The sequence below is a fragment of the Hipposideros armiger genome, unplaced genomic scaffold (assembly GCF_001890085.2).
Source record: "Hipposideros armiger isolate ML-2016 unplaced genomic scaffold, ASM189008v1 scaffold_621, whole genome shotgun sequence".
NCBI classification, from domain to species: Eukaryota; Metazoa; Chordata; class Mammalia; order Chiroptera; family Hipposideridae; genus Hipposideros; species Hipposideros armiger.
In genome coordinates this window covers 883,531-908,292 of record NW_017731971.1, presented here as the reverse complement: position 1 = coordinate 908,292, position 24,762 = coordinate 883,531, and the positions used below count along the sequence as shown (strand labels likewise).

The 24,762-nt window shown below is 42.4% G+C and overlaps 1 protein-coding gene across 1 annotated transcript in view; it reads right to left on the bottom strand.

The window, feature by feature from the left end:
* Positions 1–16,112, bottom strand: part of SETDB1 (SET domain bifurcated histone lysine methyltransferase 1) — a 25,197-nt gene extending 9,085 nt beyond the window's left edge. The window contains exons 1-13 of the mRNA XM_019625315.1: positions 15,939–16,112; positions 14,730–15,000; positions 13,573–13,724; positions 7,354–7,388; positions 6,820–6,919; positions 6,040–6,165; positions 5,672–5,873; positions 5,041–5,114; positions 2,916–3,106; positions 2,039–2,168; positions 1,205–1,379; positions 951–1,109; positions 5–67 (exon numbers count right to left, since the gene is read on the bottom strand). Of these exons, the coding sequence (XP_019480860.1) occupies positions 5–67; positions 951–1,109; positions 1,205–1,379; positions 2,039–2,168; positions 2,916–3,106; positions 5,041–5,114; positions 5,672–5,873; positions 6,040–6,165; positions 6,820–6,919; positions 7,354–7,388; positions 13,573–13,724; positions 14,730–14,989 (1,667 nt within the window). The 5' untranslated portion in view covers positions 14,990–15,000; positions 15,939–16,112. The remainder of the gene's footprint in view (positions 1–4; positions 68–950; positions 1,110–1,204; positions 1,380–2,038; positions 2,169–2,915; positions 3,107–5,040; positions 5,115–5,671; positions 5,874–6,039; positions 6,166–6,819; positions 6,920–7,353; positions 7,389–13,572; positions 13,725–14,729; positions 15,001–15,938) is intronic.
* Positions 16,113–24,762: the final 8,650 nt, after the last annotated feature.

Sequence of the window (24,762 nt, the reverse complement as noted above, 5' to 3'; positions counted from 1 at the left end):
TGAGGGGGCTGGGGGGGCTGGGGGTGCCAAGGGTGCTGGGGTAGAGGTTGTTGAGCCTAACGGTGATCTGAAAATGAGATGCAAGAGCAGGTAAGAATGCAACAGGGTCTCTCTGTTGGATAATCGCCCGCCCCCCCACCTGGCTAAACCACTTCTCTAATCTTTCTAACAGCTGTGCTCTTGAAGCTAAAGATGACACCAGTCGGATTTCCCTGTGCCTTGCCAAAAAACCTGGATGAGGAACATCCTGATTAATCTTCACTGACTGATAATACCTCTATCTCAAACGTGTGTGTACCTCTTCCTAAAAGTTTTCTTGCCTGTGAATTATGGAAGTAGAGCCCAGTCTCCTACCAACGCTCTTTTTCCCGCTACGTGTCCTATAAATGTTCTTACTAATTCCCACCATTCAAGGAGGGCTGAGAGGGGGCAGGTAGGGCATGTCTTCACAGGGAAGAATAGCTGGCAAGGAGGCGTTTGGTATTTTTTCAGTTGGGAGGGACAGAAAAATGAAGAAATCATAACCTCAAGGTATGCAAAACTAAAATCACCTAAAAGCATTGAACCTCATTGTGTAAATGATCACACATATCAAATAAATACTAAATATAGGTTGAGACAACTCATCTCAGAAAAATGGATGTTTCTCCTTAGAAAAATTCAAGCAGAAACTCTTGCTAATCTGATATGTGTTCCCTTTTTACGGTAGCAATGATGACACCACATTCAATGACAAGTTTTAACAAATGACTTTCATGGCACCCAGTTTCTAATGCAATTATTTTTGTGTTCTGTTTCTTGGAAACTTCCAAGGTTAAAGCTTTCGTTTCAAGTTCAAACTCTTCACCATCATAACCTTAACAAAGCTCCGTGGAGCCAAGGAGCCGCCCTACAAGGGACCACTCAGTCCACATTGCCAAACCCCCACGGAGAGCCTGAGACTTTCTCACCTATATGTCTGATTGATCCCAGGTTTCCCACCAGGGATATTTTCACTGAGTGCAGGGGACGTAGGGGAGGAATGACCAGAGCTCACAGATCCTGGCCGGAACGACGTACTCTTTTTGGCTACCTGCTTCCGTGATTGGGCAAGCTGGTTTTCCAAGCTTCTAGACGATTAGAGAAGAGATCATATGGTAAAGGACACAGAAAAGATGAAATGTGAAAAAAAAAAAACAGCCAAAAAAGAAGGACTAGCACTCACTCAGTGTCACCTGCCTGGGGGGACAAAGGTGGAGCTGGTGGGGCAGGTGGGGTGGGTGTAGCAGGCGGGGCGGGTGGGGCTGTTGGTTGTGGGAGCTCCATGGGCTTAAACTGGGTTCCAGTACTGGTCAGATCCTGGGTATACTGGACCACAGGGCCTTTGCTCCTCACAGCACCTACAGGAAAAGGAGATGGACTGTTGAGAAGATGATCGCGGTGTCACCTATATTCATGCACACATCGGATCCTCAATTTACATAACATAAAAGAGCAAAGAGGGAAACATTCTGAGCAAGTGCTCTTTACACAATGAGTGGGGAAACTGGCACAGACTGGCTTTGACTTAAACAATAAGATTTTATCTTCCTGCCTCAGACGATTTATGTTAGTTAATTATTATATTTGAAAGTGAAAACTTTCAAAAATATGTTCTTTGATCAACTAGTGTAGTCAGGGAAAAAAAAAATTCAACCAGGAAGTATGCCAGGAAGACATAAAAACAGATACAGTTTGGGCTATAAAAAGTTGACCACATCTAACACAAAGCAGGCGATTCTCTTGCGACTAACAGAGGTAGCTACCACCAACACCCCTAACCTAAGCCAGTTGTTTCAGTTTTTTATGTGGTTGTTTAGAACGAATCAGAGCCACAGCATGTGGAGGCAGCGCCACAAATCCATCACCACTCCTGGGGACAGCTCAGGGCACATGTCCTGTTTCCAATGAGTCAGTAGTGTCATCCTGGTAAACAAAGGCTAGCCCATTGTATATAATCTCCTTGGCTGGCTGGTCCGTTTCTTCCCTCCCCCAGGCTATCTTATCTTTCAAGACATACCCATATTTGGACGTGTCCTGAGCTGTCCCCCTTGCTTCTTCTCCAGTGCAGAGGCCGAGGATGTCTTCAGGCTGAACATGGGCTCCAGCCGTGTAGAGCCTCGGTAGATCCATTCACATCTTTTGTCATCCTGGGCGATTGGGAGGAAGGAAGGGTGGCGTTAAATGGGTTGAGGACTAGAATCTATCCTGCCATTTGTGGACAATATACACCATGTGTCTCCTCAGGGAAATCTCCCTGAGGAGCCCTGAATCCTTCATTTCGTCAATAAACTTAAGTGCCGGGCTCCATGACAGGCATCAGGGATATGAACTAGAAAAACACATATTCCCTGTTTAAGAAATTTCGGTAGCGACAGATGTTTTTACTGAGTATAAGAAACATGACCAGGATCATAAGGCCTTAGGAACAAAAAGCTGGGATAGCTCAGTGAAGAAATAGGATTCTAAATAAGGCGTGAGAGGGGAGAAAAGGATGAGCACGGAAGATGTAAGCATGAACTACGGTCTTGAAAGATCATCAGGACTCCAATTCCTCGATCTCTCCTTCTCTGTCCCACTATGCTACCAAATCCTAACACGGACCAATGGAACTGGCTGCCTGCTCTGTACCTACATGCCATGTGAATACGCCTCGAGAAAAAAAACCACCACCACCTTGCAGATTAGTATCATAATTAAATCCAGGGACTTTATTGTCGAAAACCGTCCCCAGAAGAACACAAAGGACAAAGTAAAATTGACCCAAAGCAGTGAGAACAGATGGGAGGACAAGAAAGAGGGAAACTATGAAGTTTTACAAAACCATCCTCCTTGTTGTCTCTTACATGCCCCATTCCACCCGAACCCGCCCCCAAAACTCTAGGGGAGAAGAGTACCAGGAAGAGGATCTTGACCAGGCTGCCGTCCACCTCCTCCACTCGGGACTTCCACCACGTTCCCTCCCACTCGGTCTTGATAAGCTGGCCACTCTTAAGCAGCACCATGGGCCGGTTGGGGTAAGCGGTGATGTACTCCTCTATGAAGTCTCGGCAGGAGATGTCTTCTATGTCCTCCCACGTCTTCTTCACTGTCCCAAGAAAGAAGGAGGGCTGAGAGGGGGCAGGAAGGGCACATCTTCGCAAGGAAAAATGGCTGGCAAGGAGATGTTCGGTATTTCGAAGTTGGGAGGGACAGAACAATAAATGGAGAAATCATAACCTCAAGGGATGCAAAACTAAAATCACCTAAAAGGCACTGAACCTCATTGTGTAAATGATCACACAAGTCAAGTAAATACTAAATAAAGGTTGAGTCACTCATCTCAGAAAAATGGATGTTTCAGCTTAGAAAAATTCAAGCAGAAATTCTTGCTAACCTGATATATAAATCTAGAGGTAAATCAAAAAGATCAGGTGGCATCATGAAACGGATTAAAAACAATTTTGTTCTTCTCATTCTCTATCAGGCTCCTAAGGGATCCTGAAAGCATTTGCTGTCATGTTATGTGACAACACAGCAATGTTAGCTGACTCTTCTGCAATTAAAAACCATTGCTTCTGTAGGAGTCTGTCTCCAAGCCACTCACAAGTGTAAAGGACAGCTTCTGTAGAAAGCATTACACAGACCACAGATTTATATACACGTGTTAGATAAAGCTCGAGACCAGGAAAGCAGTAACATTGTCTCAAACCTAATCACTTAGAAATGAAATCAAAACACGTCTACAATATGAGTATCCACCCAAGGTCAGGCCTGTCTTCCAATGTTTCTCACTCTTTGGCTACAAAGACCCAGCACTAGAGATGGGCAAATAAAACTCTATCTCCCAAAGGACATGAACGTTTTTACTGCGATGTTCAGATGGGTTTTCCTGTGGCTTGCACTATCAACAACAAAGATGTTTTGGGGGGGCGGCCCGTTAGCTCAGTTGGTTAGAGTGCAGTGCTCATTACACCAAGGTTGCCGGTTCGATCCCCACATGGGCCACTGAGATGCACCCTCCACAACTATATTGAAACTACTTGACTTGGAGTTGATGGGTCCTGGAAAAACACACTGTTCTCAATTAAAAAAAAAAAAAAAGTTTATTTCTTCTTAAAAAAAAGATGTTTTGTATGTTATACTGTGTAACATTTGTAATACATTTTTTATGTCATCAATGCCATTAGATTCTCATTTGTCTATACTTAAATCTAATTGATGCCACTTTGTACGTTTTGGGTATTTTTTGCTAAAATTCAATATAATGGTAAACGTATTACCATGTAACAAAGGTTTAAAATAAAAATAATGTCACGTGCGTACAAACCAGCTCAAAATGTTATTATTAAATGAATAAAATAGTCAAAATATTAAATTTTATTTTTTGTGGATTTTTGACACATTGTGAAAGGAAAAAAACTTGAAATCAATTAACGCAGTGAAAGGGTCTAATCAAATTTTTGCTCTTTGGAACCAAAGTATCAAGAACATTAGGGCTTGGGCCGGCTGAGAGGCGCGATGGTTAAGAACTGGCTTGGGACGCCAGAGGGCCCCGGTTCAGATCCCACATATGAGGGCCAATGACACTGCCCTCCACAGCTAAGATCCTGATAAACAGCTCAACCTGGAGCTGGGCTGCTATGAGTTGCCGGCGACGGCGTAGGCTGCCGCCCCTGCTGCAGTGGGTTGCCATGGGCTACCGTGGGTAGACAGCAGCCAGCGTGAGCGGCCAGCAGCCGCAGTGAGCAGCCGTCCAGAAGCCGGCGACCGATCTGCCTCGCCCGGGAAGAGCGCAATGATGGTGCCAACTTGGGCCAGTGAAGCAACGACCTCCACAACTAGACTGAGGAACAAAACGACAGCAACTTGTCTGTTCCCCTTACCCCAATTCCCCATCACTGTTCCCATCCCCCCAATTCCCCAATAAAAATCTTAAAAAAAAAAAGAACATTAGGGCTCTTCAACTGGGCATCTTTCAAAGAAATACAAGGTAAGAAAGGTGGCCTAGCTACCACTAAGGAAAAGCAGCAGCACACTCACGTGGCCGGCAAATGTGATACAGTTCAGACTGTGTGACGTAGGAAGCGTAACCGTCGTCAAAGAAAATGAGAAACCTGTAAGGAAAGAGTGATGGCAGAAAGATCAGAGGTCGTGTTTAATGTGACCTACAGACATTATCTTACCATAGCCTCCACTCCTCTGGCTCAAATAGGAAACCCTTCAGAGAATACATTCCAGTCACTCCTTTCTCCCTAGTCTTCTTTCTTCCCACCCTGTTAAGAATTCTCCCTCAATCTAACCAACATATCCCACTTGCTCAAAAGCTGTTTATTCTTGTTCCACTATCAGATTGCTATCCCAGAAACCATTTGGTCTCCACTTCATTTCTTCCTTCTATATGAATTCCCTGTTCCCCTAACCATTAATCAATTCTGAGCACTCTCCTAGATTTCTGCCAAGTATTGTCCCTGAGAAAGGTATAAAAAAATAAATAAATAAAGGCGAAAGAGAGAATCACCCACATGACTCCTGTGGCAAAGACAGAGAAAGGGTTTCTGGCCACTGGGGACTAAGAGCACAAAAGGGTAACTGTCAAGATCTGGACTATGGCTTGAACAGGGCAGGTGCTGTGCTCCCGGCCTCCGCTCTTTCCAGTCCTCTGTCCAGGTACCTGAGCTTGTTTTTGACGTTTGGTGTCTCAGCTACAATGCCAGCATAGAGCCAGACCTGATTCCCATCTTTGTACTTGGCCACCACTCGACTGCCCACATACAGCCTATCAGCAGGAGGGTGGTAATCATAGGCAATATGGTTCCCCGACAGCAGACTCTTTCCTTTGTTGTCGAATTTCACCTTGTACTTCCTTCCTGGCCCTGAGAGAAAGGGAGAGATAAACAAATGTTCCAAGCCATTAGTTTGTGCATAAATCCCGGCTGCTGTGAGTGAGACAAGAGGCAAGGCTGAGGGGGAGGGCACGAGCCCGTGAGCGATGGAGGCTGCAGGCTGCCTTTCGTGAGCTCCCGAGCAGGCTGAACGTACCGACCGTCTGGATGGCGATGAGACTGCCTCTGTGCCACGTCTTCGTTCTCTTCTTGCCCAGAATGCGCATGTTGACTACCAGGTCACCGTCTCTGCTCAGTTCTCCAGGCATCTGACTCAAGGTTCCTGTGGAAGAAAGCAGAGGCGTGCTAAAGAGACAGGACAGAGACTGGGGAGAGAACGGAGAAGTGAAGAGGGGCGGAGTAACCATGGAAGACACGGCCATCTTTGGTTCTTAACCACATTTGCTCTCTCTCGGCCAATGGCAGAAGCGCAAGACACAGCTGACTCAAATATTCCGCTAACAGGCAAAACTCAAATCACTGAAATTTGCATGTAATTCAAGAGCATCTCACTTTAACCAAATGTTTCCAACTCCTCATTAACAATATTAACTACCATGCATTAAGAGTGAAATAGCATTTATAAAACATTTTCCTGAAAACGGCCCCATTCTACAAACAAAGCTTCCCTCAGACTGCTTTATAAGTATTTGAGTTACTCTCCTCTCTGATCCCCATCAGAAAGAGTCATGAGGATGAGCTAAAAAGGTATTTGGATAAAACCACCATACCCTGGAAAACTGGCAGGCAAAAGACTGAAACAGACAAGGCAAGGCAAAATCACAAATAATCTTATATGGACCTGTATAGCCTGTGGCGTTAAAAGAACCCAACAGAGGTGGAGAAGGATTCTTAGATGCTAAAACAAAGCCAGTTACCCATGCATTCTCTGGAGGAATTCACCTCCATCTGTCTCGAGGTCCCGCCTGACCCTAACCTTTTGGGAGGTCCTGGGAACTGCTCTTCTTGTTGACAGCATCCATGAATTTCTGGACATCTTGAGCCGACTTCCGTAAGGCGGCCATCGCTTCACGGAGCTGTAAGGAAGGGCATGAGGGAAATAAGTTTTAAAAGAGCAGCCCAGGTAAGAAATACCTTCAGAATAAGAAATAACGTGTCTTTCAAAAAACAAAATAGAATTAGTTATGTCTGGAAGCTTACAGTTACTTTATCAGGCAAAACTGCCCTTTCTTACGAATCTGTTTAGAAATCAGTTTTAGGAAGCTTTTTTTGATTATTCTCACCTAGCTGGTCACTGCCAGACTCTACATTTAGTAGCACTCTGTGCAGGCATCTCTAAGTAACCTCTTCTGCATTCTTACCACATCTGTTAGAAGACTACAACCCACAGGGCTGATTACAGGGTGAATCATTACATGTCAATGGCTGAACTGACTGAATGGTCAGGGCAAAAGTTTCCTCCATTTTCATATTCTTATCTCTCCCCAACCCCCTCCCCATTCCAGCTTACCTTCTGGTCTTTTGGAGTTCTGCTCCCAGTGTCACCTGTGGATGAGAAAAACTCTAGTGAATGTAAGATACTTTTACACACAACGATTTCCAAGAAATCAAGAACTAAGCTACCTAAAAGCTTTATCATAGAAGTACTCTTGATAACAACTGCAAAGTAGATACAGGCATACATATATATATACGTCAAAGTACCAAAAGTGTCGAGAGAGATACACAGCAAATAGGTGACTGTGCTTACCTGTGGTAAAATACTGGGACAGGTGGCCGTCTGTGGGATTTTGGGTTTTCATTGTATATATGAATTTTTATAGCAGTAATTTACTTATGGATTATCAGGATGATTTGAAAAATGAGATGTGGTCGATAAATTAGGCAACTGTTTATTCTTGAGTAGTGCTGTACAGAACTTCCTGCTCCGATGCTATAATAGAATTATTCTACGTCTGTACTGTCCAATCTGTTACCACGTGGCTACTAAGCAAATGAAATGTGGCTAGTGCAACTAAGGAAATACATTTGAAATTTCATTTTAAAAAAAACTTTAGGGGCCACCACTTAGCTCAGATGGTTAGAGCGCAGTGCTCGCAACACCAAGGTTGCCAGTTTGATCCCCCATGGGCCACTGAGCTGAGCCCTCCACAACTAGACTGAAACAACTACTCGACTTTGGAGCTGATGGGTCCTGGAAAAACACATGGTACCTCAATTAAAAAAAAAAATTCAGGTGTGATTCACATACCATAAAATTTACTTTAAAAAAATTTTTCTTAGGGCTGGCCGAGTGGCGCATTGGTTAAGAGCTGGCTTGGGACGCCAGAGGGCCCCGGTTCAGATCCCACATATGAGGGCCAGTGACACTGCCCTATACAGCTAAGATGCTGAACAACAGCTCAACCTGGAGCTAGGCTGCCATGAGTCGTTGGCGATGGTGTAGGCTGCAGCCCCTGTGGCAGTGGGTTGCCATAGGCCCGTGTATAGCCAGCAGCCAGCGTGAGCAGCAGCAGCCGCTGTGAGCAGCAGTCCAGAAACCGGCGACTGATGCCTCGCCGGGAAGAGCGCAATGATGGTGCCAACTTGGGCCAGTGAAGCAACGTCCTCCACAGCTAGACTGAAGAACAAAATGACAGCAACTTGTCTGTTCCCCTTCCCCCAATTCCCCAATTTAAAAAAAAAAATTTTTTTTTTTTAAAGATTTTATTGGGAAATTGGGGGAGGGGAACAGCGTTGGGGAATCGGGGAAGGGGAACAGACAAGTTGAATTGGGGATGGGAACAGCGCTGGGGAATTGGGGAAGGGGAACAGACAAGTTGCTGTCCTTTTGTTCTTCAGTCTAGTTGTGGAGGACGTCACTTCACTGGCTCATGTTGGTATTATCATTGTGCTCTTCCTGGTGAGGCAGTCGCCCGCCGGCCACTGAACAGCCGCTCACCACAGCTCACAGCGGCTCATGGCAGCTCACGAAAAGCGCACACCAGCTGCCCGCCAGCCCCACTGCAGCCTACATCACTGCCGGCGACTAAGGGCAGCCCAGCTCCAGCTCGAGCTGTTGTTCACCATCTTAGCTGTGGAGGGCGCAGCATCACTGGCCCTCATGTGGGCTCTGAACGGGGGCCCTGCTGCTCTGAGCTGGCATCCCAAGCCAACTCTTAACCAAGCGCCACTCGGTGGGCCCAAAATTTACCCTTTTAAGATGTTTAATTCAATGCATTTCAGTATATTCAGAAGGTTGTACAACCCACATCACTATCTAATTCAAGAACATCTCCATCACCCCAAAAAGAAAACCTACTAATGAGTATGGGGTTTCCTTTTTGGGGTGACGAAAATACCCATTAGCAGTAACTCGCCATTCCAGCATCTCCTCAAGCCCCAGCAACCACTAATCTACTTTCTGTCCCTATGGATCTGCCGATTCTGAACGTGGCATACAAATGGAGTCACACTATATGTGGTTCATCATATAAGGGTCGTTTTGTTGCAGCATTTATAACACTCCAGCAGCAGAATACAAATTCTTTTCAAGTACACAGGGATCCTTCTCCACAACAGACCACATGCTAGGCCACTAAAAAAGTCTAAATAAATGTAAAAGGATTTAAATCATACAAAGTATGCTTTCTGACAACAATGAAATTAATTCACAACAGAAAGAAATCAGGGAAATTCCCAAATATTTGGAAATCAAACAATGTATTCCTAAATAACCCACTGGTCAAAGAAATATCACAAAGGAAATTTTTAAAATTGAGCTAAATGAAAATACAACATATAAAAATTTACAAGATGCGGTGAAGCATTCTTAAAAGGAAATTTATAGTTTTAAATGTTTAAATTAGAAAGGAAGAAAGGTCTAAAATCAATAATCTAAACCTCCACTTTAAAAAACTAGAAAAAGAGCAAATCAAACCCAATTAAGTAGAAGGAAGAAAATAATAATGATCAGAGTAGAAATCAATAAAATAGAAAACAGAAAAACAGGAGAGAAAAACCAATGCACCCCCAAAACGGTTCCTTGAAAAAGGGCAACAAAATTGATAAACCTTTAGCTAGACTAACCAAGGGGGAAAAAAAAAAAAAAGAGATCCAAATATAACCAATATCAGGAATGAAAGAAATCATTTCACTACAGAACCTATGAAAATTAAAAAGGATCGTAAGGGAATACTATGAACAACTTTATGGCAATAATTTAGACAACTTAGGTAAAATGGACAAGTTCCTGGAAAGACACAAATTAATAAAACCACTGGAGAAGAAAAAGAATATCTAAGTAGACATGTCCGGTAAAGAAAATAAACCAGTAATTAAAAACCTTTCCACAATAAAGTCAATGCAGTATCCTGGATTGGATCCTAGAACAGAAAAAGCCCAGATATCAAATAAAGTATGGAGTTTTGATAAAAATAATGTACCAAAGTTTGCTTCTTAATTTTGACCAAGGTACCAAGGTAACATAAGATATTAACATTAAAAGAAACCGGTGAAAGGTATACAGGAACTCTCTGTACTATCTTGGCAATTTTTCTGTAAATCTAAAGTTATTCCAAATTAAAAAGCGTATTAAAAAAATAAATCTTTCCACAAAGAAAAGTTCAGGCCAAGATGGTCTCACTGCTGAACTTATCAAACATTTAAGGAAGAAATACCACAATTCCACACAAACTCAGAGGAGGGGAACATTTCCTAACATCTTATTACCCATATTACCAAAACCAAAGCCAAACAAACAAACTACAAACCAATAGCCCTCATGAACATAGGATCAAAAATTTTATTTATTTGTTTCAGGTGTACAAAACAATGTACAGTGTGTGTTGTACTACACAGTAATGCAAACTTCAGGGCAATCTAGTTTTAGAACAGGTTCAAACAGGTTCACTCTAGTTTTAGAATGTAGGCTCAAAAATTCTTAACAAGGGCGGCCGGTTAGCTCAGTTGGTTAGAGCACAGTGCTCATAACACCGAGGTTGCTGGTTCGATCCCCAAGCCCTCCACAACTAGACTGAAACAACTACTTGACTTGGAGCTGATGGGTCCTGGAAAAACACACTGTTCCCCAATAAAAAAAACAAAACAAAAACTTAACAAAATCCGATACCACAACACGTAAAAAGGATTATACACTACAACAAAGAGGGTGGGGTTTATTCCAGGAATGCAAGGTTGGTTTAACATCCCCAAAATAATTGTTTTAATCCACCCTATTAAAAGGATAAAGGACAAAAACTATATGATCATCAGAAAAAGTAGCTGACACAATCTAAAATCCAATCCAGTTATGATAGAAAACACTCAGCAAACTAGGAATAGAAGCCACTTTCCTCAACCTGATAAAAGTATTGTCACGAAAACCCTACCATTCACAACATAATGCTTAAAGACCAAATACTTTCCCCCTAAGATCAGAAACAAGGAAAGGATGTGCTTGCAAAACCTTTATTCAACATTGTACTGGAGGTTCCAGTGAGCATAACAAGATAAGAAAAAGAAATACAAGGCATCCAGATTAGAAAGAAAGAAGTAAAATTGATATATTTGCAGATGACATGATCTAGTGTATAGAAAATCCTAATAGATCCACAAAAAGCTTCTAGAAGTAATAAGTGAGCTTAATAAGATCACAGGCTGCATGATCAATACACATAAAACCAACTATATTTTTATGTCCTAGCAACAAACAATCCTAAAAAGAAATAAAGAAAATAATCCCATTCACGTTAGAATTAAAAAGAACAGGAGAGATGTACCATGATCATGCATTAGGACGCAGTATTAGTTAAAAAGGCAATACTCCCCAAATTAATCTTTAGATTCAATACATTTCCTAGCAGGTTAAAAAATATATATATTTTTACTAACACAGTGATTTTAATACTTACTCGTACTATAATCTATAGTAATTAACACAGTGTGATGCTGGTATACAGACATTTAGATCAATGGGATGAAGTAGACCCACACATACATTCCCAGTTAATTTTTTTTTTTTAAACATTTTATTGGGGAATTGGGGGAGGGGAACAGCGTTGGGGAATCGGGGAAGGGGAACACACAAACTGCTGTCCTTTTGTTCTTCCATCTAGTTGTGGAGGACATTGCTTCACTGGCCCATGTTGGTAATATCATTGCGCTCTTCCCGGATGAGGCAGTCAGTCACCGGCCATTGGACGGCGACTCACGGCAGCTCAGGTCCAGGTTGAGCTGTTGTTCACCATCTTAGCTGTAGAGGGCGCAGTGTCACTGGCCCATGTGGGATCCGAACCGGGGCCCTGCTGCTCAAAGCTGGCGTCCCAAGCCAACTCTTAACCAAGGCGCCATACTTGGCCAGCCCCCAGTTGGTTTTTAACAAGGGTACCAAAAGAACAGTCTTTTCAACAAATGGTGGTGGAACAACTGAATAGCCATAAGCAAAACAAACAAACCACCCTCAACCCTACCTCAAGAATTTTTAATCTTCAAAAGACACCATCAAGAAAATAAAAAGACCATAATCTGAGAGAAAATGTTTATAAAACACTCGTATATCCGATAAATGAATTGTACCTAAAGTATAGTAAGTCTTCTAAGTCAACAATAAAAAGGACAAACAATCCTTTTTTTTTTTTAAATGCAAAAGATTTGAATAGGTATTTCCCCAAAGAACATCCATAAATGGCAAATGAGTGTATTAAGAGACACTCAATGTCCTTAGGGAAATTCAAACTACGATCGAAGTGTGACAATATTATACACCCACTAGAATGGCTAAAATAAAAGACAATATCACGCAGTGACAAGGATGTAGAGAAACTGGAACCCCATGCTTTGCTAGTGGGAATGTAAAATGGTATAGCCAGTTTGGAAAACAGCACGGCAGTTTCTTAAAAACTCAAACATACGCTTACCATAAGATCTAGCAATTTCACTCCTGGTAGAACATCCAAGAGACATGAAACGTAACGTCCACACAAAGACTTTTACACAAATTTCACAGCAGCATTACTCATAATAGCCCCAAACTGGAAATAGTCCGAATGTTTAGCAACTGAGGAATGAGTAAAACCATGTGGAACAGCCATGCGATGCAATATCATTCAGCAGAAAAGGGACAAATTACTGACACGTCCAACAACATGGATGAACCACAAAAACCTTATGGTAAGTGACAGAAGCCAGACACCACAGAAGACATACTGTGATTCTATTTCTATGAAATTTCTAGAAAAGGCAAAACTTCACGGACAAGAAAGCAGATCAGTGGTTGCTCAGGGTGACAACAGAGACTGAACATACAGGGATGAGGGCATGTTTTGGGGAGACACAAGTGTTCCAAAACTAAACTGCACTGAAGTTTGCATTACTGTATAAATGTACTACAGCATACACTGTACACTTACAGCGGGTGCATTTTATCATATATAAATTATGCCTTAAAAAAAACTGCTAAAAACCAATCTACTGTTTGGGGATATATACATAGGTGCTAATGCCACCTATAAAGAAAGGGAATTCAGAATAGACGTTACATAGAATGGGGAAAGGAGAATAATCCAATCAGGAAGCAGCACACAGGAGACATCTGATACTAACAACATTCTATTTTGTCCTGCATCAGACAAGTCCAGCAGTTTGGAATATGGAGTTAAGAGACAATGGTTTCTCCTCTCTTCCATCTTCTCATCTTCCAGTGTTTCAATTTCAATTCTGAGACTTTCCGATCCATAGCTTCATCTCTTACCTGAATCAATACTGAGGACATCATCATCTTCATCAGGAATCTCAATTATTTCTGTAGGCTGGGAAGCTTCATCCTCCGAGCTGCTGTCCCGGTACTGTAGTCCCAGTTTGGAGTAAAAGTCCTTCACCAAAGACTCACAATTAATCACTGCCCTAATATTGGAACACATGTAGAGAAGGTCAAAGCCAGTACGTGTAGGAGCCATTAGAATTTATATATATTTAAGTATATGCTGACCACAATTTAAACAACCACATTCTCAAGTGTCTCTGTTTAGAATTTAGAATGCTTTTCCCATAGAAAAAAATGTTTAAATAGTGGTTTCCAGACTAATTCCTCAAAAATCCACAATAAGCCCAAAGTACGGTCCTTTCAACCATACCTCATCATTTACCTCGTTAATTGAAAATGTGTTCTAAGTGACAACCAGGGCACCAGAAACAAATCTTCCAGGGCCCTAGGAACTTATTAATGCTCCAGTTACATAAGACTGTAACTATTCACAATCCTCACTCCCCAGCTGATCTTACTACGAAAACAAAGCACTTGTTCTGAAGTAGAACGCGAGAGAAAGAAGGAAGGGGACTCAAGACCTGGACCCTTGTGCCAATCACATACTAGGTTCTGATTGATGAATATTCTATATACTGGGGGTGCCACAAAAATGTATGCACATGACTTGTATTCATCTTCTGTTATCAGTATATTTTGAGTATTACAATTTTAACATAGTTTTTTTTTCTTAAAATGTGTATACTTTTTTTTTTTAATTGTTCGGTCGTGTTTTTGTTTTTTAATTTTACTGGGGAACAGTGTGTTTTTTCAGGACCCATCAGCCCCAAGTCAAGTAGTTGTTTCAATTTAGTTGTGGAGGGCACAACTCAGTGACCCATGTGGGGATTGAACCGGCAGCCTTGGTGTTATGAGCACCGTGCTCTAACCACCTGAGCTAACCGGCCGCCCCTGTATACATTTTTTTGGCACCCTCTGTATATGGGTGGTGGTGAGGTAAGATATTGGACTCTAACCTTCGAGGAAGAGTCAGGTTTTGCACATCTGTACCTTGTAAACTATAAGATGCATGGCACAGTGTCATGAACAATTATACTTTAAAAATGTCTGCCAATGGAGAGATTTCCTCCCATTGTAGTCCTCACCTGGATGCATCATCGAAGAGCTGGTCAACGTGGGCCACCTCAGTTTCCTTCTGTATGACCCACGTCTCCAACTCTGCTAGCTGCTTCTTGCGCTGCTGTACACAGTCCATCTTTTCCAGTTCTTCATCAATGAACTGCCGCAGTTCCTCCATGGAGATGCCCAGTTCCTCAACCACTGCTTGCTGCAGCTCTGCAATCTCTTCGGACTCCACGGCAGCTGTCGCTGCACCCAACCCAAGGCACCCAGGGAGGGAGGACATGCTGTTGTCCTCTGCATGGAACAGAGAGCTAAAATTACCTCTGGAGTAATTATGACCATAATAGAGAATTTCAGCCCCCTAATAAAACTCATTCCTACTCCTTACTTGTTATTCAAATATAGTTAGGTTTGATTCTCCCCGTTCTCCAATACATGTTGCTGACATTCTGTAGAGCTCTCATCTTATGCTATAGACTACAGAACTGAATAAGATTTAAAAGTTTGAAGAGGGCATATATGGTACAACAGGGAGCTAATGGCAATAATGTTGTCGGAAACTGAGGGGAACCAATTTACTTATAGGCATACCTCGTAAAAATTGTGGGTTGGGGTTCCAGACACCTTAATAAAGCGAGTATTGCAATATAGTAATGTTTTTGCTAGTAGAGGATCTTTGCCTTCAACTTCTAAAAAAAAGTAACACCTGTGAAGCGCAATAAAGTGCAATAAAAGGAGGTATACCTGTATTTCTGTGGTCTGTGTTCCTTAAAGGGACTAATGAGATAAATCTTTGTTTACATGCTATTGCCTAGTTTGAACAAATACCTCCGCTTGGGGTGAGGGGGGAGGAGGTTGAGCTAAAAGTCACTAACTCACTTCTCCAAAGTAAGGGAAATAAAGCAAGCTGGAATAAAATGTGTCTACCTAAAGCCTACAATCCAAATAACCCACACACTGGTGATAGCTGCTTTTCTGATCAAACGGTTAAAGCAATACTGATGCCAGTATGCGGGGCGACCCCAATGCCAGTTCTCACCGCCTGCAATTTTTCACTTGGCCCACACACCACCCCACCCCCGTACTACCCATTTTAGGTGTGCGTCCCACCCTCCCGCAAACCCAGCTCAACCCCGCCCCCGCTCGCCGCAGGGGGAAAACTTCCTTCCCACCCTCACTCGACCTCCTCCCACAAACAAAACATTCCAGACAAGCCCTTGGTCTCCAAATACCTCAGTTAATTTCCCACACCTCCCTGCTTCCAGCTGCAATAGCTCTTTTTTCACCAACGAGACCCCAGACTCACGACTCGTGGGTGGGCCTCTAGGGGAGAGAACGAGAGAGAAAGGGGAGCAGGGGGAGGGTAAAAAACGTGAGGGAGGGAAAGGGAAGCAAAAGAGACGCCCGGAAGCAAACCTTAGGGCCGTTCCGGTCCTCGCGACGGTAGCCTGACAGGGTCAAACCCAAAGCTTGCAGGGCACCCCCTCTGAGGCTAGTCAAATTCAGGCGAGTACGCATGCGTTAAAGCTGAGCCGTCCACGGCACACGTGAGAAGCGATGGGCAGAGTGAAGTGGGCGTGGTCTGGAATATATTACAGAAGCCCCGCCTTTTCCACCGCCCCCAACCAGTGGCAGCAATACTAAGTTTATTGTGTAAGGGAAGACTCAGTGGGTCAACACTCTTAGGTTTAGAGTTCTTCTCTTAGTTTTACTGGATTTTGTTTTATTACATAGATCGTACAAATTGTAATAAGTAGAAGAATAGCAAGATGTAATAAGAAAAACACGACACTATCCTTTCTGTTCTCATCACTTAACCACCCCTGCTCCTTTGAAGTAAAAAAGCTTCGTTTTCTAGGCTTGTAGGTGCAAGATCATGTGTGTGGATTTTCTGTTGTTTGTTTTGTTTTGTTTACATTTAACGTGTGGACATCCCTTGAAGTCAATAAAAAGGATAACATTTGTTTGACAGTTGTATAATATTTCATAGTTTGGCTAAACCGTGTTTAGAAATTAAGATTATTTTTAGTTTTTAGCCACTACCAATAATGCAACAATAAACACTAACATCCTTTTAAAGTAGTATTTTTATTGATTTATTTATTTTATTTTATTTTTTTAGCTGAGCCATCCTGCCACCTGTTGGCAGCTCAGCGGCAGCTCAGCTCAGGCTGGGAATTGAACCGGTGACTCTGTCAGAGCTCGCACTCTTGAGTGAACTCTTAACCAACTGAGCCACTCGGCCGGCCCTAGTACTTCTATTTTTGTGGAAGAAATTCTCCCAAATGGAATCTGAGTTAAATATATATATATATATATATATATATATATATATATTCTGTTTACATTTTAATAGAATCTGCTGTCAAATTACTTTTCCAAAAGGTTGAAACAATTTTTACTCCCACTAGCAAATCTCTAAAGGCATGTTTCCCAATAACCTCATTAGGACTGGATGTTAACTGTTTAATTTTTAAGAATTTGATAGGTGTTAAAATAATATCTGTTTCAGGATAGACCAGGTTATGCTGTGGAAACAACTCCAAAAGCTTAAACAAAAAAAAAAAGTGTATTTCTTGTTCACACTGCATAATCATCTCTAGAAAGTTGGCAGTGGAACTCTGCTTATGATAGCTAGTCATGCCAGAGGAAGAGAAAGAGAAAGCTATAGAGGGTCTCACATAAGCAATTAAAGCGACTAGGACACTTTCAGTTACAACTTATTGGTCTGGATGAATCATAAGGCCCCACCCAACCACCAGGGAGCTGGTAAGGACAGTCATGCCTCATCTCTGGAAGCAGAGACAGCAAGGTGTACGCGTTCTGACAATTAAGTTCGCAAACTCATCCTAGGAACAGTGCTATATACCTCATTGCTGAAAATCACTGAGGTCACCTTCGAAGTACTCTCTTTGGGAAGCTATGCACCAATGCCAGTGCCTAGTCCACCCTTCAAAGTAATTTTGGAACTCTTTTTCTGGAATGGCCATCAGAGCTGTCATCGTATTACCGTTGATGCCCTGAATGTCATCAAAATGTCTTCCTTTCAATATTTCCTTTATCTTCAGGTAAAGTAAGAAGTAATTGGGGGCCAGATCAGGTAAGTAGGGAGGGTGTTCCAATACAGTTATTTGTTTACTAGCTAAAAACTCCCTCACAGACAGTTCTGTGTGAGCTGGTGCATTGTCGTGATGCAAGAGTCATGAATTGTTGGCATAAAGTTCAGGTCGTCTAACTTTTTCACACAGCTTTTTCAGCCCTTCCAAGTAGTAACCTTGGCTAACTGTTTGTCCACTTGGTACAAATTCATAGTGAATAATTCCTCTGATATCAAAAAAGGTTAGCAACATTGTTTTGACTCTTGATTTGGACTGATGGAACTTTTTTGGTCGTGGAGAATTGGCTGACTTCCATTGTGCACTCTAATGCTTTGTTTCAGGGTCCTATTGTACATGTTTTATCACCAGTGATAACATGGCCCAAAACATCATCTTGCATCTCCAAAAGGTCTTGGCAAACTTTGACTCTCCTTTGCTTTTGTTCATCAGTGAGCTCCTTCGGGACCATTTTTGCACACACCTATCTCATGTCAAGATTTTTAGTTAAGATTTTCCTAACTGTTTCTCTATCGATGTTTACTTGGTCTGCTATGCTTCTCACAGTCAGCTGACGATTTTGACAAACAATTTGACAAATTTTTGCAATGTTTTAATCAGTTCTGCTCGTTATTGGTCGCCCTGACCTGTCTTCATCAGCGACACATTCTCTCCCCACAGAAAAATGTTTAATTTATTTAATTTGTACACTGCCATTTTCTTCATGGCATTATCCCTATAAACTTGGACTAACATGTCCCTGATTTTACTTCCACTTTTGCCAAGTTTAACAAGAAATTTAGTGTTTGTTTGTTGCTCTAATTCAAGCTCAGACATTCTCACAATGGCACACAAAAACACGCAACAACAATAATGAATGCCACTCAGCAAGACACTACCACACGTCAACACGAACACAGCTGTGAGACGGTGATATACCAAGGTTATGAAACCTTACCGAGCTGTTTGTACAGTGCTGCCAATGTAAGTGCACGGTGTGAAGTTTGTGAACTTAATTGTCAGAACTCGTATTTGATGAACCAGCACTGTTGACTACCATGGTATCTCAATGTTGTTTTAATTTGTTGAGCTATCTTTTACACTAACGGTACCTAACTTCATTTACAAAGTATAAACCACAATCTGCCATGTAAGAGTGGAAACAGGGACCGAGCAGCCAGGATCATCAAAAAGTCCTTGAAATCCTCTCCTGCTGACCACACTTTCACCTGTGCCCATTTCACCTGCCCACCAGTTTCCTGGGACCACTCTAACTGCCTGTTTCCAATTGTTAAGACATGGAGAACTGAGGTATAGAGAAGTGACAGGATCCTCTAGATATTCAGAATTCAGCATGTTCCAAACTCATCTCATCATGGTATTATCTTCTAACCTGAGCTAGAAATTTTAGACAATACTCCCTATAAACACACACACACACACACACACACACAATTTATTGAGTGTTTACTACAGACTAGGCACTATTCTAAGCGCTTTACAGTTATTATTTTATTTAATTCTCACAATAATCCTATTACGTAGGAACCATTATTATTGTCTCTCATTGGATGAGAGACCTGAGGTGCAGAATTAAATTTCCTAAAGCCACATAGCCAAGAAGCGTCAGAACCAAGCAGGTTGATCCCACAGCTTGTGGTCTTAAACCACTATTCAATTCAGGTTGTTTATCCTTGATTGGGAATGTTTATTATATGTTTTCCTTCTTTTTTTTTTTTTTTTTCCTATTCTACTCCTTTTGTTTAGCTCTTGTCTCTTGCCAGGATGAAATAGCCTCCTAAATGGTAGCAGAATTAACTCCTGCCTGTGTGCTTCCATTACCTTAGTTCCTTTCCACTTGTGAGTTATCTGTGTCCGCGTCTCCTCTGCTGGCTTGTGATTAACTGAAGGCCAAGGTCTTGTCTTCATCATCTTTGTTGCCCCTAGCATCTGACAGATTGCCCTGTACATGTGATGCTCTGTAATGTGTGATGAATAGAGGGAACTCTTTGCCCCGATTATGTTTCTATTAGTCAGATCCTTTCAGAACTTTCTGACATGTGTGTGGGTGGTTTGGGGCGGAAATAAGGAATGGGGAATGTTGAAGAGAAACAGGAGCTATTTGGGGCATCATATTCCAGTCTGATTTCTTCATTGCTCTGAGAAGGCTGAAACAATCAGACATAGAAATCAGCAGGGGGACGCAGGAAGTGGCTTCTTAAAGCCTTGCACAACCAGGAAGCTTGTGAGAGATTCTAAATTTCTGGCCCCATTAAGGATGTACGTACTGAATCAGAATCTGAATTTTAATAAGACCTCCAGGTAATTTGTTTGCTCACTAAAATATGAGAAGCACGGTAGAAAAGGCAAGTTTGAGCTGTGTAATCCTTTCTAGGGCAGGGCCAAGACTTGGCTTTGTTTTTGTTAGGGCCTGAAGACTAAGTCTTGTTGAAGATGATTAGGCTCTGTTATAAATGACTCACATTATTAAGTTTTACAAATTATTGATGGAGCTTATTGCCAGTTTAATAATATAAAGTCATAAATAACTGATATACCAATTGGCATATTCATGTTGGTGTGCTCAGCACATTCATTCCTATAATCCACTGTGATATGTTGAAAAATCACAACCACATGCTACTTAATACTTGACCATGAGAAGTCATAGCCCAGGGGCCAAAACCTTGGAATGCTAAATGATCCTTTCGCTGCAGGCTGACTTAAGGGAAATTAGATCATAATCTAAAGGTTGCTGAGTGATCTCAGAATCAAAACAAAAGAAGAAAGGGATTAAAAACAAAGGGTTTCAGGCATCAGGAAAGTAATGTAAAGAAGCAAAATGGGGTGGGTGAGGACAATGGTCACCTGGGAAATGCATTTGTCACCTGCAGGGAGCAATTGCTACTTAGCTCCAGTTAATTTTTGTTCTGTGTGACAGACACAGTGTTGCCAGATCTCCACATTTTCAAAGGGTTTAAAAAACTCATATTTTTATATGAAAAATTCTAAATTTTGAATGCTGACAACTCATTCAAAAATTTTGTAAAATATTCTTTAAACCAGCTATTCGACTTCTAGGAATTAAACTCCATACCTTTGAAATTGCATGCCTTTGAAATGATGTGAGCTAAATTATCTTCTGCAACATTGTTTGAAATAGCAAAATATTCAGAAACAATAGCAATTTCCATCAGCAGGGGTTGATTAAACAAATTATGGCACACCCAAATGGTGGAATACTCCTGCTGTGTTTTTGAAAAAGGTTAAGGAAGCTCTTTGTGCATTGATATGGAGGGATCTTCAAGATATTAAATGAAAAAAGCAGGTGCAGAACATGATGTATAGCATGCTATTATTTGTGTAAATAATGGCAACAATATACATATACCTAAACTATCACTAGAAGGAGGCGTAAGAAATTAACACTGAAGAGGGCAAACGGAAGGGTAGGGGGCAAGAGTGGGAGTAAGGGTCCTCATAGTATCCATTTTATACCTTTTGAATACTGAAACATGAAAACTGTTTATTCACACATATTACATTAAAAAGAAAAAGAAAAGGAAACTGTCTGGAAAGATACACATACATGCACAAACTACCTTAACTGCAGTTACCCTTGGAAGGAAGGGTTGGGGAACAAGGCCGTGTGTAGAAATTTTGTGCATTTTTATCCTTAGGTAATGTCTGAAAGCAATTATGTATGTATGTATGTATGTCTGTATGTATGTATGTATTATTATTATTCTTATTTTAATTTTTTTTTTTTTTTTAGCTGAGCTACCCTGCCACGTGTTGGCAGCTCAGCTTGGGCCGGGCATCAAACTGCTGTTGCTCAGAGGTCGCACTCTTGAGCAAGCTCTTAACCAACAGAGCCACTTGGCCGGCCCCAATTTTTTATTTTTTACCATGTGCATTTTATTACTTGTATAATATAATTTGAAAATGTTGACTCAAAAAACAAATACAGAATCTAACACACACCCACACACACTTTGCAGATTAACATTGAAGGGGGTCTGGCCCAGTGAAACTTCTCTGCAGACTGACTGGATCTGTAGCTGACAGTTTAAGCGGGGTGAAAGGAATGCCTAAGGCCATCAGGTTGGCAGAGATAACATGGGCAGTAAAACCAGATAGACCCAAGATCTGCGGGCTGCAACTCACTGAATCTTCACACAACGACAATTCGGTCCCTGGAACAGGATGCGCTGGACTGTCCAATGGCGACGTTGCCCTGTTTCCTGAATAACATTCAGGCCTGCATGAGTTCGCCTTGGCTTGTTCCTCTTTCTCTGCTTTCACGGATGGTCTACTTCTTCTGACTGATGCATTTTTTTCCTAGGTAGGTTGCTGGAGAAAGTAGGATAATAGTCAGACCTGTGACCCTCTAGTGACTCCAGACTGATGCTCTCATTAATCATGTGTTTGTCTTGCATTTTATTTTAAGGGGTGGGGGAAACATTAATTTGTGAGTTCCTGGAGGGAACACACTGTAGCCCTCATGTACTGACATCAATCTTAATCTGATTTCCTTTTACCCTGACCGTTACCTTGCCCTGAATTTCTTTTCATTAAATCAGGGTACACATCATATCTCTTTCTCTCTCTCTCTCTCTCTCTCTCTCTCTCTCTCTCTCCATGAACCAATAAAGCATCCTCTGTTCTGGTCAAGGCAAAGCCTAGTATAGCCATTGGAAGGCTTTGGTTCCGCTGCCTCCACTTTCAAATAATCCTCGGGATTTACTCAGCTCAGTTCTGCTTCCAGGAGTTGGGAACAATGATCAAATCTCTGCTAATAGTGCATGGCTAGAGTTACGTCTCTGTACCATTTGGTATCACTGCTAACGCCTGGCCCAGCATGGTCCTGTGAATACATGTCTCCACTGAAGTGACTTATATGCTGGTCCATGTCCCTGCCCAAGCCCAGGTGATGCCTCCCACTTATATGGCAAGGCTATGGCTCTCTTAGTTCACTGTCACATGCTAGGTCACTGTTGCCTAGAACATATGGCTGAACTTGGACTTGAGAGTTTTAATCTCTATCATTTTTTGTGCTAGAACCAACCCTCTCCTGTGTCGAGCCTTGGTCGGTGGTCTAGATGCTCCTTTTCCTTCTAGTGAATTCTCTCCTGGGATTTCCTGTCAGGTGGCCATAGTCAACCCTACCAAATTTCCCTAACTTCAGATTTTGGAGAGTAGGGATTATGATTTCCTTCTTTTTTCTCTTAAAAGGTCCCTGGGAATGATAGTTGTCATCATCACCATCATCATCATCATCGTATTATATTTTGGTTTCCTGTAGCTGCCATAACAAATCACCACAAACTGGTTATAAAAAACAGAAATTTATTTTCTCACAGTTTTGGAGGCTAGAAGTTCAACATCAAGGTGTTGGCAGGGCTGCACTCCCTACAGAGACTCAGGGGAGATTCCTTCCTTGCCTATTCCAGTTTCTGGTGGGTCTAGGTAAGAGTTCTTAACCTTGTGGCTCTGTCTCCATCTCCTCATGGCCTTTCCCATTGTCTCCCTGTGTCTTCTCGTCTTCTGTCTTTTTTTTTTAAAGATTTTATTGGGGAATTGGGGAAGGGGAACAGACTAGTTGCTGTCCTTTTGTTCTTCGGTCTAGTTGTGGAGGACATCGCTTCACTGGCCCATGTTGGTATTGTGATCATTACACTCTTCCTGGCTGAGGCAGATCGGTTCCCAGGCCTTGGACGGCTGCTCACGGCAGCTGATGGCAGCTCATGCCGGCTGCTGGACACTCATGGTAGCTTACCGCAGCCCACTGCAGCCTACACCATTGCCAGTGACTCACGGCAGCCCAGTTCTAGGTTGAGCTGTTGTTCACCATCTTAGCTGTAGAGGGCACAGCGTCACTGGCCCATGTGGGATCTGAACCGGTGGCCCTGCTGCTCAGAGCTCATGCTCTCAAGCCAACTCTTAACCAACGAGCCACTCGGCCAGCTCTCCTCTTCTGTCTTTTATAGAGATACTTGTCATTGGAATTAGGGCTCACCTGGATAAATCAGGATGAATTTATCTTAACTGTACCTGCAAAGAACCTTTTTCCAAATAAGGTCACATTCATAGGGTGAGGACATGGACATATCTTTTTTGAGGGCCTATTTTCAACCTATTTGGTGTTATTTTATAGATGAGGAAATATGGGATACAAGAGATTAAGGAACTCACCCAAGGCAAATTAGCCCCCTTCTACCTCAGATTCCGCTTGAGAGGGGCAGAAGATTTTATCATAGGACAATTGGTTCCTGCTAGCCTTACATTTGCATAACTAAAGAGACTTCCTAGGACCACCTCTGGGAGGGCTTCCAGTTTTAGTTGTGATTTATCTAGCATCATGATGTTATATTACATAATAAAATTATGGCCAACTGTCTTATCTTAAGGACATTAGATCCTAGACAATTAAAACCCATGGCATTATTATTTTTTTTTTAAGGAGGGCGCAGTTCACAGTGGCCCACGTGGGGATCGAACTGGCAACCTTGGTGTTATTAGCACCACACTCTAACCAACTGAGCTAACCAGCCACCCCTGACCTCCCCATGGCCTTATTTTATTTTATTTTAGTTTAGTTTTAGACTTTTATTGGGGAATTGGGGGGATGGGAACAGTGCTGGGGAATTGGGGGAAGGGAAACAGACAAGTTGCTGTCATTTTGTTCTTCAGTCTAGTTGTGGAGGAGGTTGCTTCACTGGCCCAAATTGGCACCATCATTGTGCTCTTCCCGGGCGAGGCAGATCAGTCGCCGGCTTCTGGCCTGGACGGCTGCTCACTGTGGCTGTTGGCCTCTCACGCTGGCTGCTGGCTACACACGGTAGCCCATGGCAACCCACTGCCACAAGGGGCTGCAGCGTACACTGGCGCCGTCAACTCACGGCAGCCCAGCTCCAGGTTGAGCTGTTGTTCAGCATCTTAGCTGTGGAGGGCAGTGTCA